This window comes from Ylistrum balloti, unplaced genomic scaffold (genome assembly GCF_031769215.1).
Source record: "Ylistrum balloti isolate Yb309-2 unplaced genomic scaffold, AGI_CSIRO_Ybal_v1 Utg370470, whole genome shotgun sequence".
Lineage (NCBI taxonomy): Eukaryota > Metazoa > Mollusca > Bivalvia > Pectinida > Pectinidae > Ylistrum > Ylistrum balloti.
Genome location: NW_026782309.1, coordinates 102,696 through 120,827, shown reverse-complemented (window position 1 = coordinate 120,827; position 18,132 = coordinate 102,696). Strand labels below are relative to the sequence as shown.

The following is an 18,132-nucleotide window of genomic DNA, read 5'->3' as shown; positions in this document are numbered from 1 at the left end:
TACTGAAGACGGTCAATAAAAGTCCTGGTAAGCTGTACTGAAGACAGTCAATAAAAGTCCTGGTAAGCTGTACTGAAAACAGTCAATAAAAGTCCTGGTAAGCTGTACTGAAGACAGTCAATAAAAGTTCTGGTAAGTTGTACTGAAGGCAGTCAATAAAAGTCCTGGTGAGCTGTACTGAAGGCAATCAATAAAAGTCCAGGTAAGCTGTACTGAAGACAGTCAATAAAAGTCCAGGTAAGTTGTACTGAAGGCAGTCAATAAAAGTCCTGGTAAGTTGTACTGAAGGCAATCAATAAAAGTCCAGGTAAGCTGTACTGAAGACAGTCAATAAAAGTCCTAGTAAGCTGTACTGAAGACAGTCAATAAAAGTCCTGGTAAGCTGTACTGAAGACAGACAATAAAAGTCCTGGTAAGCTGTACTGAAAACAGTCAATAAAAGTCCTGGTAAGTTGTACTGAAGGCAGTCAATAAAAGTCCTGGTAAGCTGTACTGAAGGCAATCAATAAAAGTCCTGGTAAGCTGTACTGAAGGCAGTCAATAAAAGTCCTGGTAAGTTGTACTGAAGACGGTCAATAAAAGTCCTGGTAAGCTGTACTGAAGAGAGTCAATAAAAGTCCAGGTAAGCTGTACTGAAGGCAGTCAATAAAAGTCCTGGTAAGCTGTACTGAAGACAGTCAATGACAGTCCTGGTAAAATGTGCCGAAGAATGTAAACGTGCATGTAAAAAGTACCAAGGACAGCCTATAAAGGACGCAGCAACAAGAATGATAAAATTGTTTTTTTTTTTTTTTTTTTATTGTTTATGGAAAATCCTTAAAAGACTTCCTGTTTTTGTCGTATTCTGATAGCGAAATAATCATTTTAATAACTTGACAAACTTTTACAAAAATAAGTGCCGCCATATTCTTATTTTCTCATTCGGGTTCTCGAATTCCCTGACAATATACATGTTTTATATTTCTGTACGTCGTTGCTGTACAAAGTGGAAATGTATTATTCCTGTCCTGCGCATTCAACAATCCAAACATTTATGATGTCAAAGACAACTATCGGGTACACTGTTGATTCATAAGAACCTGTCATCCGTCGACTTTGTCCAGTGAGTGCAGCGAGCCGGCAACTGTCTCTAGGTGTAAGTGCTTGGGATGACGACACACAGTCACGGGTACATGTGCGTGATGTAAAATATAGTCACTATGGCTACCCATCAGTGTTCTCCTCATCTTGCCGTGTCCTCTGGACCCACAAATAATGTGATCAACATGCTCTTCGTTCGCGTGTTTGATCACTACTTCACCGGCCTTGCCTAGCTGTGTTTTCACCATCCCTTTCAGCTGTAACATAGTCACATATCATAACTAACGGGTATACATCATCGCATTATCAAATACCATATACGTGAATAATGATATTTATCACTTAGTAATAGTAAATAGTAAATCTACCTAGTTTAATTTATGATGTCTATGATGTAGATATGTAACAAATCTACAATGACATGATTATATTTAAGTTTGGAGTACGTATATATGGCGTTAGAACATTACTTTTTAAAACATGTTTTGTGATAACAATATCAGTTATAATATACAATAAATATATACCATGACGGTAAAATTTTAATAATCAATATGTTGTGATGCAAAAAAATAAAAAAAATAAATAAATAAAATATAACAATAGAATAAATATCCCTGGTGATGAAGAAATGCTCTTGAATTTGTGATAAGTATCCCATTAAATAGGTACACATTCTGTCATAACATTCTGACAGTATGAAGACACAGGGTGATAATACTGCATTGTTGAAAACATATATACTTTTCATAACAATACTTTAAACAAGCGATCTTACATTGATATGAAACGTATAAAATATTTCTGGTGAGGTAAAATTAAAAAAAAATATTGATGAGTTACATAAACTTTACATGAAATAGAAACGAATGTAAAATATAGTCACACAAGTTAGATACTCTTGCAAAACATTCGTGAAAAATCGAAATTGGCGATATCCTGACTCTATGTATGTTTTTGTGACGTCACGATGTATATGATGACGTCGGTTAAACCTGTGCTAGGTCATGTTATACATTTAGTCGGAACAAAAGTATATGATGAAAAAGAAGGATACGGAACTATACCATATGAAGTTTTCCTTTTTTTCAATTGCATGTTAATTCTCGGGAACAAAGCAACCGTTAGTTTAAATATCACGACAAAATCGTTTTCTATAGAATATTATAAGATGTGCATGTTGTTTTCTTTCGGTTTTGAAACTTATAGAATAATCAATGTTTAACATAAAATAATAAAGATATTTCATATTTGTGGAGGAGAAAACCTTTTTTTCCAAATCCTACAGATAATATCAACTATCAACATAATATTTTAAGGCTTGTACATTATCCGGAATCGCTGTGACAAATGACTAATTTAAGTATATGTCTTTACTTTTTCAGATCACATCTTTTTACTTGAATTTTTTGCGTTTTTTTTTTTTTTTTTTTAGCTCTTTTAGATTTGTGTGCTGATGAATTGTTTTATAAGCGAGTATTATTTTTCCAGACATGATGAATAAATTTAATGTTCTATAATGACACAGAAAACACATGTCTGTGATATAAGGATACTTGATATATATATATTAACCTACCCCTGTAGATTCCAATTTCTTTGTTAAAACTTCCACTAATCTTTTATGTTCATCTGCTTCCTCTTCTAGTAAAGTACAGAGAGACTGCACGTCAGCACTGCCAAGAGCTGTCCATATTACAAAACGAACAATATTAGGCCCTTGCACCACTCACAAGTCTTTTCATAAATAAATCAGGTGTGTTATACGTTTTAATTGAATTATATCTATGACTTCATTCGTAATTTTCGCTTGTGTGTCTTTTGTGGAATTAGTGCATTTCTCTTTCTCATAAAAAACCACTCTTATCAGTATCCCATAATTATAGATAGGTCATTTTTCTTTATTGAATCGAAATTGTATAATCAGGTCTAAATGAATATCTGAAATATTCAAAGTATGTACATTATATAGCGCAGTTGTGATTTGACTTGATGATAATTTTAACCCCATTTATGTTATAACTACTGAAATTAGACAAAAACAGAATGTAAGGAAACCTCGCCTGATATAAAATATAATCATAATTTGTAACGATCATTGTCAACCCTTTAAAAAGTATATCTTATTTAAGTTGTTCCCCATTTGATAGATAAGTGTTTGCTTTATTTTCTGTACTTTGCAATCTGTGATATATTAAGAAATATGATAGTGTATAGCATTATGATAATATTTCCCCATGTCTGATTACAAACCATACCTTACTCAAGTAGCATTAGAAAACTGCGTTCTATCGTAAATTTACTTGCAGACAATGAAAAAAAGAGTATAAATATGTCATCTTTTGAAAAATACATTTGGTGTTATTAAATCAGATTAAGAAAGCTTCCCTATTACCAAGATTAGCAATAAATGCCAAAACAGATCAAATTAGTTTATAGTGTAAGGGAAGTAACTCGTAGAGGATACTGTGCTCAAACATGTAGTGGGGATCGGGCTCTTTAAACAGTGTAGTTGTTCCCTTTACACTATACTTGTAATCCCTTTCAATTAATTGTGCAAACACGTGTGTATCGTGCACGAACTAGTAAGAAAGTGATGTCCTGTTGAATAATAGCTATAGAGTATTAAATAAACTACACACCATTCTTCATGTGATGTTTGCATAGCTATTATAACTGTGGACGTGATCGGTTTCAACCATATGTACTTTCGTTTATCATCAAATTGATGCGCATGTCTACATCCCATCACTTCCGCTATGACAAGAGACTATCTGAGCTATATGTTTGATATTTAGATCAGTGTCAGAAGACAATTTGTCCTGTGTCAACAGATTTCCCAAAGTCATTGATTGATGCCACTCTCTTGTTAGCAAACAAAGGACGGTTCTCTTCCTCTAGATGAGTCTTGTGTATCTTTCCTAAGTGAACGACTATAACCGTAGCAACTGTTGCGTCACTGTCACTTACAGACAAAAATATATTATGCCTTATTTTCGATTTGGGAAGAATTATTATCCTTACAAATACATTAAGACACTCGTTATATACCCAATCAAGGACAAGATAAAATAAAATAGTTTTTTTTCATAACCGGCCTATATTTTTCCTTGGCGTTGTTTGTTTAATATCACTCCCTAGAGTCAAACCTGTCACAAATTAACATATAGATACAGAATTCACCTCCCTTATCCATTTCCTACCCAACTGTACCCGTCCCCTTTCAGATTTCGCTTGATAAATAGTTATCTCAGATGACATTTTTTGTAACAGATAGAAGAGGTTTAATAGAAGTCTGCGACATCACGTAGTAATACTGATTTAGTACGTCCATATTGAGGAATCACCTAAAATTTAGACCGATTTTGAGTTTGTCCTCGAATACCTTCGAAGCTTAAACAAATATAGGCTCCTAGTACATTTATAACTGACGAATTCTGGAAGGAGGAAACAGCTTTATGAAGCAGTATAATTGCTTACTTTCCCCCTTTTTTGTTGAATTTGAGTCAAGATTATGACTCTTCTGACAGGTTGGTTATTTTTTATGATTTTTTCTTTACTGTATCTCTAATTTGTATTAAAAGGTGATATTGGCATGTGGCAATAATATGCGAAACGACAGCCACCAGAAAATATTTCACTCCTGTCAATGTGTCCTTATTCCAAGACTTAATGTATGAAGTTTGGAGAAAATTATCTCATTTTTATCATTTACCATTTCCAATGCCATTTAAATCGAAAGACCTTTGAAGAAAATCATTTTTTACCTCGGGTATTAGTAGCAGACATAAAGTATTCAGGTTGGGGACGAATGATTAAAAAAACATTTAAATCTGGTTCAGTTAGCACACCATGCCTTGGCTGATTTTAACATGTTAACATGTAACACACCCAACGTTTTACGTTAAAGGGAAGATAACTCATACTACTTCGTGAAAATATATATTGTGACAAGCATTTATTTTCCACCGGCACCTCTAACGTTTCAATAATTCAGACCTCTGATTATCACCAAGAGTCCTAGAAGGACGAAACAGCTGTATGATGTAGCATCACTGACGAGTCCTAAATGGACGCAACAGCTGTATGATGTAACATCACCAACGAGTCCTAGAAGGACGAAACAGATATATGGTGTAGCATCACTAAAAGTCCTAGAAGGACGAAACAGATTTATGGTGTAGCAACACTAAAAGTCTGTATATATGATGTAGCATCAGTGACGAGTCCTAGAAGGACGAAACAGCTGTATGATGTAGCATCACTAAAAGTCCTAGAAGGACGAAACAGCCGTATGATGTAGCATCACTGACGAGTCCTAGAAGGACGAAACAGCTGTATGATGTAGCATCACTGACGAGTCCTAGAAGGACGAAACAGCTGTATGATGTAGCATCACTGACGAGTCCTAGACGGACGAGACAGTTATATGATGTAGCATCTCTGACGAGTCCTAGACGGACGTAACAGTTGTATGATGTAGCATCACTGACGAGTCCTAGAAGGACGAAACAGATATATGGTGTAGCATCACTAAAAGTCCTAGAAGGACGAAACAGATTTATGGTGTAGCAACACTAAAAGTCCTAAAAGGACGAAACATATATATGATGTAGCATCAGTGACGAGTCCTAGAAGGACGAAACAGCTGTATGATGTAGCATCACTAAAAGTCCTAGAAGGACGAAACAGCTGTGTGATGTAGCATCACTGACGAGTCCTAGAAGGTCGAAACATTTATATGATGTAGCATCACTAAGAGTCCTAGAAAGACGAAACAGCCGTATGATGTAGCATCACTGACGAGTCCTAGAAGGTCGAAACATTTATATGATGTAGCATCACTAAGAGTCCTAGAAAGACGAAACAGCCGTATATATGATGTAGCATCACTGACGAGTCAGCTAGAAGGTCCTAGAAACATTTATATGATGTAGCATCACTAACGAGTCCTAGAAGGACGAAACAGCTGTATGATGTAGCATAACTGACGAGTCCTAGAAGGACGAAACAGCTATATGATGTAGCATAACTGACGAGTCCTAGAAGGACATCACTGACGAGTCCTAGAAACAGCTGTATGATGTAGCATCACTAAAAGTCCTAGAAGGACGAAACAGCTGTATGATGTAGCATCACTAAAAGTCCTAGAAGGACGAAACAGCTGTATGATGTAGCATCACTGACGAGTCCTAGAAGGACGAAACAGCTGTATGATGTAGCATCACTAAAAGTCCTAGAAGGACGAAACAGCTGTATGATGTAGCATCACTGACGAAGGACGAAACTGTATGATGTAGCATCACTGACGAGTCCTAGAAGGACGAAACAGCTGTATGATGTAGCATCACTGACGAGTCCTAGAAGGACGAAACAGCTATATGATGTAGCATCACTGACGAGTCCTAAAAGGACGAAACAGTTGTATGATGTAACATCACTGACGAGTCCTAGAAGGACGAAACATATATATGATGTAGCATCAGTGACGAGTCCTAGAAGGACGAAACAGCTGTATGATGTAGCATCACTAAAAGTCCTAGAAGGACGAAACAGCCGTATGATGTAGCATCACTGACGAGTCCTAGAAGGACGAGACAGTTATATGATGTAGCATCTCTGACGAGTCCTAGACGGACGTAACAGTTGTATGATGTAGCATCACTGACGAGTCCTAGAAGGACGAAACAGCTGTGTAATTCAGTTGTCTTCATCATATGGATCTACTTTATCTCATTCTTAGTTTGTATTTTGTGAAATCGTTAAGGACGACAATAATCTAGTTAATGTTTTCAGGTTTAATTACATAAACATGTATATTTCTAATCTACACAGTAAAACTGACATGTAATATAAACCTAATCATTTACGAAATAAACATATAAAATACTGGTATTCCAGCTATACTACCATTTGTCAGGCCATCGTGACGCTCCATTGCACAGACTATAAGTAGTTGATCATTGGGCCTCATCAAGTTGCTCATGTACCCTGCAAATAAACAAGGTAATCAAATCCATTTCAAATAGATATCGCCATTGAAAGTACATAAGTATTAATTGTTGACTGGAAGGGCATCCTTTTTCCTTGTTTACCATTGTCTTGATGTGGTCAATCTATCATTATATTACTTATTACGGTTCTATTGTTTGGCATTAACACGTGCTCCTGTAAAAATGACTAATTCTTTTTTGATAATTACCGGCATCGTCCGTTTTAATGATGACAGTAGTATGTTGTCGATTTTTGACCTGGCCATCTTACCACGTGCAATACGCGTGTTTTTCAAACGATAATAGTCATGTAGTAAGTTATGGCATATCAGGAATAAGATACTTACATTCAAAGGCAAACTCAGAGTGGGAACTACCGTCCATGGCTAGCAATACTTTCCTTGGCTTGGACATTGTGGGAAACACTTTTGACTGGTGACCGAATCAGATCTCCACAGACGTAACTTTTCAGACCTATCTCTTCAAAATTCTCGGGAGAGTGACCTTGTCTTATCGACACTAGGTCAATGATATGATCCTGATTATACGTCAAGCGATGTTGCCTGGACGTATCTCTATAACCTAGTACCTATAACCTATAACCCCGTATCAGGTAGATGACACCGAGATAACATTTAAAAATCATCTAGTATAACATTCGTCTGTTGTGGTAGAGTTAGCACCCCATCAGTGGATATATAGAACCGTTCTGAGATTAACAAGACAAAACAAAAACTTGCTCTAATTAACAAAACAACGCTTAAACGATTATCAAAATTCTTAAGCAACAAAACGCAAACTAGTCCAAAGAACAATTTCAGGGTAACACCGACGCTGAACTAAAAAAAATATATCAGTCAATCCACGCTTTCAATATACAAAATTAATGTGAACTTTCGAAAAAAAAACCAAAACAAAACAAAAAACACCGTAGCAACTTTTTGTCAACCTTCGAGGTAACGAAGGTATCATGTACGAAAATTTGTAGGGCAGATATTTCAATAAAGTTGATTGTTTTAAACCAGACTTATATTGTATGTAATAGGTACTTGAGCTATAATTGATATAATTCGAGGTAAATTTACATACTAACTGTCGTTAACGTACCATGAAGATATGGCTATGTATCATAGACTTCAATATACTTGTAGAGTTTACCGTCAGAGTAATTTATATACTGTTCCAAAAGCAGACATACATTATGTTTATATCTCAAGTGTACGATATACAATATATTTCAGTGTATTGTAATAATTGAAATTTCATGAGTGGAAGCTGAATCAATTAATTCAGATTATAATATTTGTAGTGTCATAAGATATATGAGTGTGTAGACTTATATAGAAAACAATAGTGCTGAATATCTCATTGTATATACTCATACAATTAAAGTGAGTCAGTGTAAAGTGGGGTTAGAAGTAAAGTCTGTATAGTTAATGATCTGATGGTATAATCATCCTGATGTCTATAGACAGTATTGATCATTAATAAGACAACCATGCTACACCTATTCACATTGTATTCTTTGTTAAAATCTTGAAAACAATGTGACTTTCTCAACTCATAAATCCGCATAGCGAGAAAACATGCATTGTTATCATTTTTAAAGGAACGCTACATTGCCCTTAACTCTGTGATCAAGATAAAACGTTTCCCAGACCGACTAATCAGCTGTATGATGCATTTTTATTCATTATATGCTTTTAATGTATCTAACTCTAAAGGTGTATTTGAAAGTGCTATTTAATTGGTTTTTTTTTTAAATAATCTTTGAGATAGCTGGTTGTATACTGTATACACTCACAGCTGGTTGGCCGTAACCTGCATGCTTCGTACGCTTCAAAATATACACATATACTCATTGTTATTCTTAAGTAATCAAATTATAAAAATTACGAGATTTATTGAATTATGGGGTGAATGCACCTCCCCACCTGCATTTTGCCTTTCCTTGCGATCAATTTGAATTTTCCTCGGTCGCCTGGGTTTTAAATTTAGACCCTGAGCATTACTGACGAGTCCTACAAAAGGACGAAACAGCTGCATGATGCAGTTTAATTCATTTTTGGCTCTACTGTAACTAACCATAAATTTGTATTAAAATGTGCTAATTTAAATAGCCTTATGAATGGGCATAGAGTATAATTACACTTGTTTCTAATCTCGGTTTCCTGTCTTGGTAATATGAATACAGTGGACACTAAATCCACAGTCGTTTTTAAAACCTTTGTGTAAGTATTATCATAACAGCAAACAAAATGTAAATAAGTCCACGATTGATTCAGGACATACAAATGATAATGTTGTTCTCTACAGACACTAAAACACACCTGTAACACGATGTTATCTACAGATAGTAAAACACACCTGTAACACGATGTTCTCTACAGATACTAAAACAACCTTGTAACAGGATGTACAGATACTAAAACAAACCTGTAACATGATGTTCTCTACAGATACTAAAACACACCTGTAACATGATGTTCTCTACAGATACTAAAACACACCTGTAACATGATGTTCTCTACAGATACTAAAACACACCTGTAACACGATGTTATCTACAGATACTAAAACACACCTGTAACACGATGTTCTCTACAGATACTAAAACAACCCTGTAACATGATGTTATCTACAGATACTAAAACAACCCTGTAACATGATGTTATCTACAGATACTAAAACACACCTGTAACACGATGTTATCTACAGATACTAAAACACACCTGTAACACGATGTTCTCTACAGATACTAAAACACACCTGTAACATGATGTTCTCTACAGATACTAAAACACACCTGTAACACGATGTTCTCTACAGATACTAAAACACACCTGTAACATGATGTTATCTACAGATACTAAAACACACCTGTAACATGATGTTCTCTACAGATACTTAAACAACCCTGTAACATGATGTTATCTACAGATACTAAAACAACCTTGTAACACGATGTTCTCTACAGATACTAAAACACACCTGTAACACGATGTTCTCTACAGATACTAAAACAACCCTGTAACATGATGTACAGATACTAAAACAACCCTGTAACATGATGTTATCTACAGATACTAAAACACACCTGTAACACGATGTTCTCTACAGATACTAAAACAACCCTGTAACATGATGTTCTCTACAGATACTAAAACACACCTGTAACACGATGTTCTCTACAGATACTAAAACAACCCTGTAACATGATGTTATCTACAGATACTAAAACAACCCTGTAACATGATGTTCTCTACAGATACTAAAACACACCTGTAACAGGATGTTATCTACAGATACTAAAACAACCCTGTAACATGATGTTATCTACAGATACTAAAACAACCCTGTAACACGATGTTATCTACAGATACTAAAACAACCCTGTAACATGATGTACAGATACTAAAACAACCCTGTAACATGATGTTCTCTACAGATACTAAAATAACCCTGTAACATGATGTTCTCTACAGATACTAAAACACACCTGTAACATGATGTTATCTACAGATACTAAAACAACCCTGTAACATGATGTTCTCTACAGATATTAAAACAACCCTGTAACACGATGTTCTCTACAAATACTAAAACAACCCTGTAACATGATGTTATCTACAGATACTAAAACAACCCTGTAACACGATGTTCTCTACAGATACTAAAACAACCCTGTAACATGATGTACAGATACTAAAACAACCCTGTAACATGATGTTCTCTACAGATACTAAAACAACCCTTTAACACGATGTTCTCTACAGATACTAAAACACACCTGTAACATGATGTTATCTACAGATACTAAAACACACCTGTAACATGATGTTCTCTACAGATACTAAAACAACCCTGTAACATGATGTACAGATACTAAAACACACCTGTAACATGATGTTATCTACAGATACTAAAACACACCTGTAACATGATGTTCTCTACAGATACTAAAACAACCCTGTAACATGATGTACAGATACTAAAACACACCTGTAACATGATGTTATCTACAGATACTAAAACACACCTGTAACATGATGTTCTCTACAGATACTTAAACAACCCTGTAACATGATGTTATCTACAGATACTAAAACAACCCTGTAACACGATGTTCTCTACAGATACTAAAACACACCTGTAACATGATGTTCTCTACAGATACTAAAACAACCCTGTAACATGATGTACAGATACTAAAACACACCTGTAACATGATGTTATCTACAGATACTAAAACACACCTGTAACATGATGTTCTCTACAGATACTAAAACAACCCTGTAACATGATGTACAGATACTAAAACACACCTGTAACATGATGTTATCTACAGATACTAAAACACACCTGTAACACGATGTTCTCTACAGATACTAAAACAACCCTGTAACATGATGTTCTCTACAGATACTAAAACACACCTGTAACACGATGTTATCTACAGATACTAAAACACACCTGTAACACGATGTTCTCTACAGATACTAAAACACACCTGTAACATGATGTTATCTACAGATACTAAAACACACCTGTAACATGATGTTATCTACAGATACTAAAACAAACATGTAACATGATGTTATCTACAGATACTAAAACACACCTGTAACATGATGTTCTCTACAGATACTAAAACAACCCTGTAACATGATGTACAGATACTAAAACACACCTGTAACATGATGTTATCTACAGATACTAAAACACACCTGTAACATGATGTTCTCTACAGATACTAAAACAACCCTGTAACATGATGTACAGATACTAAAACACACCTGTAACATGATGTTATCTACAGATACTAAAACACACCTGTAACACGATGTTCTCTACAGATACTAAAACAACCCTGTAACATGATGTTCTCTACAGATACTAAAACAACCCTGTAACATGATGTACAGATACTAAAACACACCTGTAACATGATGGTATCTACAGATACTAAAACACACCTGTAACATGATGTTATCTACAGATACTAAAACAACCCTGTAACACGATGTTATCTACAGATACTAAAACAACCCTGTAACATGATGTTATCTACAGATACTAAAACACACCTGTAACATGATGTACAGATACTAAAACAACCCTGTAACACGATGTTCTTTTTCCTGTAACATGATGTTCTCTACAGATACTTAAACAACCCTGTAACATGATGTTATCTACAGATACTTAAACAGACCTGTAACAGGATACAATATATAACAAACACTATTATTCTGTTGTAACATTTAATCAATAAGTCTGATTAACAAAGAAAGTGTGGTGATCACTGCTTCAGTCGACGCCATGAATTCTTATATACTGTGGTGTATAATACCATAACAACACAGATACCAGGCGATAAGGTTACATGTCAGACCCTAATGTGATATTGTTTAATACTAGAAAAGTATTCTACAATAACACAAATAGATAAGAAGCAATGCTTAGTATCAAATAAACAGATACATTGGGCCCTCTTGATATCATCAAAATACAGTTCAAGGCAAACAAAGCCTTTACTTAGCAAATTATATAAACAGTTGACAAAATGGATTGTTACACATAAAATTAATCGCGTCTTACTCATTCAGATACATTTACACCATTCTAATCCTAGTTGATATACAGATAAAACCATTCTATTTACACTGGTAAAAGACATTAGCATATTGTGTAGAATGAAACTGTACGGATTTTCAGTACTTCCGTGCATGTAGATAGTCCTCCATCGGTGACAACCATTCAGCTCGGCTGTAAATCTTCCTTAATACAACAGATCGTTACATTATTACAATGAGCGCATTTAGCTGACAAAGTGATATTATTACATATTCTTTCAGCACTCATCAATTTTTCTTAATGGTTTTGTAAACCTCTGATCACAATTGCTAAAGCGTGCCAACAATTTTGATTGAATTAAAATTATTTTTTTCGACATTTTCTATGGCTAGTTAATAAACTGATTAATATAGGTACTTTGGGATTTAAGGACTTCACAACAATTAAGCATATCACGTCAATGCTTCAGAATACGATGAACACGAAAGTGATAGCAAAATCTAAATTTCATCTAAAGCGTTTCCTTATAAAGAATATGTAATGAATATTTGATTAGGAATGTGAAAAATTATTGATTAATTTTGGCAATATGCATGATACTTTCAATATGTTGGAAAGACATTAATTCCCATGCAATATTAAAAAAAATGCTTTGCTTATAAAAAATTAACGTTTCTTTCTTTTCCTTTGGTATAACAATTACAAGCAGAGGTACATTTTAATGGTTGTGGTGTCCATGGTGATGGTGATGATGGTCTTTGTGTCGAGCTACCAGAACGGGAACATGCGCGTGATGGATGACGTAATCACTGACGCTGCCAATGAAGGTCCGCCTGATGGTTCCTAAACCTCTCGTTCCGGTAACAATGAGCGACACTTCCTCATCTTTGGCAACCTTACAAATAACTTCCCCTGGTTGTCCGCCAACGCTTTTAACTTTACCGCCAATCTGTTAAAACATTATTCATAAAAACAACATCATACCGCATTATTCAGACTTGTATTGTGTCGTTGCAATACCACTTATGGAAATACGTTTGAAACTATGTCATTATTTGTGTCAGTCATAAGAAGAATGAATTAGATTCGAATGTTTATAAACTGAGAATATTTGAAATTCAAAGTTAATCATATGCTATGACATGTATATGTACAGTTTACGTGCACTATATTTATTGAAACTAGCAGGGATTAAAACCAGTTTCATAATGATCACTTGACAAACTCTGTTAATCCCAGAGGCATATCTCATAAGTATATCTCACGGGAATGTACACAACATTACTTCGGTGTCACTTCTGTTGGCAGGAGGGATGGACATAAAGACAGAAACTGATGCCAATTTAACTTCGTTAAGGAGATTTAAGTGATACGTACACCTCGGGACTTCAGCTTGCTTCCCAAGGTTTCCAGCAATTGCTTAACTCTCTTCTCCTCATCTTTCCACATATCAGTCAACACAGAAACATCCGCCATAACCATAGCTGTCAACAAATATACAACTTTGATAATCGGTCTTAACGTGTCTGAAATTTAATGCCAATATTTCGACGAGTAGACGCAATGGTTAATGGATTAAGCATCAACGCAAAATTAATTTTGAATTTCGTTATCGGAGCGGGCAACACACAGGCAAATGTGCATTCGGTGATTATGTATATAGTGTGTAGTTACGAGAATGAACTTGGTAATTTACCATACACACTAGTAATCAGTCGCTATCATTTAAATTGCTCAAATTCTGAGGAATATTGAAACTTGTAAAGATTATTTATTATTTAAAGATAAAATTATAAAACTGTAGCCATTTTCAGCATCCTTTTATATAACAGTAATATCTTTGCCACGCCGAAGATGCTAGGTTATCACGGAGCTTGTCTAAAGCATTATAACTGGTAAACGAGTTATTTGCCAAATTATCTAGTTTAAGAAAAAAAACAAACAAACAAACGCGTCTTTACAGAATCTAAAACAATTACGATCATCTTCCAACAATGAAAATAAAATCGTTTTCACAGCAGAATACACTTAATCTCGTTCTTCAATGTAAATTACTGTGAAGTTTTACAGTTATCAATATGATCTCATTGAGAGATATTCTATATCTTTGTGCGTGATGAAGCTGGACGTGTTTAATGCTCGTTAGTTTGCCTGTTGGTTCCGTTGTTGTATTCCTAGTTCTCATTTGAGGACGTGACACTACTTAGTTGGATCGGCCAAGATTTTCCTAGCAGGTGTCAACGACGAAGCAGAAGCCGCTCGCTGTACCAGAACAGTGGTCTTATTATCCTTGTACTTTTTCATGAGTTTCCGTGTATATCTTTCCTCCGTTCATATCTGCCCCAGTTTGATTGAATTTGAGTTTAAGTTAATATATTTTAACGTACTTTTAAATCGTGGCTATACTATATTTGTTCATGAATTTCAATGTGTAGCATTTCATTCAAGATAGATATTTATAAGCCTAAGTATTAACATTATCATTGTGTTTCAGTAAATCTTACTGTTATTGTTCAAATTTTGCAATTTGTGTATATAATGCAGCTATCACAGCCATAACTTTATAATGCGCTGCTGTCTTCTATAATTAAAAAGTAATTTGGAGACAAATCTATCAGAATTCAAAATAAGAAACAGTATTGTGCCTAATGATAAGGCTGTACTTTGAGCATACAGTCAGTTCATCCCTGCACCGTTAACGACTGTTTTATAAATAAGATACTATCATGTAAGAATTTATTATCCTCAGATTTCCATTTATTGATAAGGTTTACAGGTGCTCATGTATTAGTTATGTAGTGTGTGTTTGATTTCCCAGCTTGCTTGTTTATTACAATATATTCATAGCCACGTGTTTCTGTGAACAAGGGTCACTTTAGGGAACTATGATTTTCTTGTAAGCTTCATAATTCACATCTTAAATACATAAAATATTTCAGTGTTATAAGCGAGAAGTTCTGTGGTACTTTTGTTTGTCAAATAGGAATGTGGTAAACCAAACATTTCAGCTTTAGCAGTAAGAGTTTACAACCAATTACAATATTTGAAACAAAATTCTTTCACAAATTACACGCATCAAGCTAACCAGGTGACACAATAAGATATCTGATATACGTACGTGACGCTACAACATTATGGTATTCGGGTGTGTGTAGCAATATAACCTTGTCATTCGTCTTATGGATGTTGTCCATGTACCCTTAAAAACAAGAAACATGACGTGTTTTATAATAATTATATGCTTAAACACGCGTACATCACTTGTTTTTCTCACCAGATATCGACTGAGTGTGTAGGAAAACTACATTGATTTTATGTAAATCTTTTGCATAATGAGCTATGGTGAAAATTATAATAAATTGATATGAAATACTGAAATAATCACTTAAAAGCTCCTTCGAATAGTTGATACAAGGCAGGAAAACATTTCATAAGTTGAATATAACAGCGAAAGGTCACGCGGAGTTCATTTACTAGATCTCCGCTCGGCTTGTAGGTCATTGTCACAGTATTAAAGCATACACAAAACCAACAGTTCGACAATGTACAGTTAACATTACTTGCGTTTGCTGTAATTTGTGCTAATAGTGTTGTAACAAACATTGTCCCAGTAAACAGAAGCGAAAATTATCATATTACAACCATAAACACATGTGACACATGAAGATGTTATCCTTGACCACTTTCATGTACCATTTGTAGAGTCTATCTTATCTATGTTAATACTACGGGCACCTGTTTATGGAACGTAAACAACTCGACAAAACATCCAGTCCACTAGGCATCATGCAAAAAGCTTGTATTATGAATAACGGACTAGATTTTTGCCTGAGTTAAAACTCTGTATGATGCTTAGTGGACTGGACTTGTTTACGATCCAGATACCGGTGTTTGGTTTATACTGTATTAAATACATTGCACATCAGCTATGTTTAAAGTTTACCCTATATCTACATCGTGTTACATTAAATACTTACAATCAAATGCATAGTCCGAGTATTCACTGCCATCCTGGGCAATCAGAACAGTCCTCTCTTCTTCTGTAGCAGCCATTTTTGTGTACAGCGTGTAGCAGATATCAGCTGATGATTATGTCGGCTATATATATGGGTTACACCCCTAGCTGAATAATATTAGAGTCGGGACGGACTAAATTCCGGATTTGAGTCACGTTGTATTATTCTGATTTTATTCAAGTTCACAATCTTGACAGCCAAGTTGGATATATTAAATATAAGATATTGAAGATCCGTCTTCTCTCTCTCTCCCTCCCTCCCTCCCTCTCCCTCTCTCTCTCTCTCTCTCTCTCTCTCTCTCTCTCTCTCTCTCTCTCTCTCTCTCTCTCTCTCTCTCTCTCTCCGGTTATTTATGTATTATTTTATCTTGTAATATTTTTTCTTAATTTTTTATAATATAGGAAGCCAACTAATGATTACCTTGATCGTGACTGTTGCATTTCCGATGATTTTTTATTTTTTGTTATTTACTAGAGTAATGATAACGGTTAAAGTCCTGACGGAGGCACTGAAATAACACGATGGCCTCCGTAATATTTGTAGTTAAAAAAAAAAAAAATAGGACACACACAATGAAAATGAAGAATATGCTGATGGTGTAAGGCTTGGATGAATGACAATATTAGGTGTGTATGATGATGATGGATTATGAATGATGATAGTGATGAGGTGTAAAGTATGTATGTATGATGATGGTGGTGTTGAGTGGAAATGATGATGATGATGATGATGATGATGATGATGATGATGATGATGATGATGATGATGATGGATGATCACACGATGATCGTAATGATGATGACGATGATGGATGATAAGGAATGATCACATGTTGATGATGATGATGATGATGATGATGATGATGATGATGATGGATGATGATGATGATGATGATGATGATGATGATGATGATGATGATGATGATGATAATGAATTGATGATGATGATGATGATGATGATGATGATGATGGATGATCACATGATGATGATGATGATGATGATGATGATGGACGATCACATGATAATGATGATGATGATGATGATGATGATAATGATGATGATGATGATGATGATGATGATGATGATGATGATGATGGATGATCACATGATGATGATGATGATGATGATGATGATGATGATGATGATGAACGATCACATGATGATGATGATGATGATGATGATGATGATCGTAATGATGATGATGATGATGATGATGATGGATGATCACATGATGATGATGATGATGGATGATCACATCATGATGATGATGATGATGATGATGATGATGATGATGATGATGATGATGATGATGATTATATGAGCTTAAGTGTGATCGAGAGTGATGAGAATGCTGATGATGACGTGTGTTTTTCTCAAATAGGTGATGATGAGTGATAATCAAATCCATCTGATATATTGTTATGTTTGTTCTTTGATTGTGTTGTGCTCTTGAAAAATAAAACAAT

The 18,132-nt window shown here is 34.9% G+C and overlaps 2 protein-coding genes across 2 annotated transcripts; both read right to left on the bottom strand.

Annotated features, from left to right (window-relative positions):
* Positions 1–1,082: 1,082 nt before the first annotated feature.
* LOC132555321 (uncharacterized) lies at positions 1,083–7,487 on the bottom strand. The gene is made up of 4 exons (XM_060219677.1): positions 7,421–7,487; positions 6,991–7,071; positions 2,660–2,766; positions 1,083–1,337 (listed from the first exon to the last, which is right to left on the bottom strand). The coding sequence occupies exons 1-4, from the start codon at positions 7,485–7,487 to the stop codon at positions 1,083–1,085; spliced, it is 510 nt and encodes a 169-aa protein (XP_060075660.1).
* A 4,833-nt stretch (positions 7,488–12,320) lies between these two features.
* On the bottom strand, positions 12,321–16,734 carry LOC132555303 (uncharacterized). The gene is made up of 4 exons (XM_060219659.1): positions 16,628–16,734; positions 15,769–15,849; positions 14,028–14,134; positions 12,321–13,599 (listed from the first exon to the last, which is right to left on the bottom strand). Exons 1-4 carry the CDS (start codon positions 16,701–16,703, stop codon positions 13,369–13,371), a joined length of 495 nt encoding a protein of 164 aa, XP_060075642.1. The 5' UTR covers positions 16,704–16,734; the 3' UTR covers positions 12,321–13,368.
* Between the last annotated feature and the right edge of the window lie 1,398 nt (positions 16,735–18,132).

What these genes read in the sequence shown, in the direction of transcription:
- LOC132555321 (XM_060219677.1), bottom strand. Translation starts at nt 7,487, where the DNA reads ATGTCCAAGCCAAGGAAAGTATTGCTAGCCATGGACGGTAGTTCCCAC. An exon ending in TCACGATGGCCTGACAAATG is followed by an intron (nt 2,767 to 6,990) that starts GTAGTATAGCTG and finishes TAATATGGACAG; the next exon opens with CTCTTGGCAGTGCTGACGTG. An exon ending in AGAAATTGGAATCTACAGGG is followed by an intron (nt 1,338 to 2,659) that starts GTAGGTTAATAT and finishes ACTATGTTACAG; the next exon opens with CTGAAAGGGATGGTGAAAAC.
- LOC132555303 (XM_060219659.1), bottom strand. Translation starts at nt 16,703, where the DNA reads ATGGCTGCTACAGAAGAAGAGAGGACTGTTCTGATTGCCCAGGATGGC. An exon ending in CCATAATGTTGTAGCGTCAC is followed by an intron (nt 14,135 to 15,768) that starts GTACGTATATCA and finishes ATTTGTTGACAG; the next exon opens with CTATGGTTATGGCGGATGTT. An exon ending in GCAAGCTGAAGTCCCGAGGT is followed by an intron (nt 13,600 to 14,027) that starts GTACGTATCACT and finishes ATGTTTTAACAG; the next exon opens with ATTGGCGGTAAAGTTAAAAG.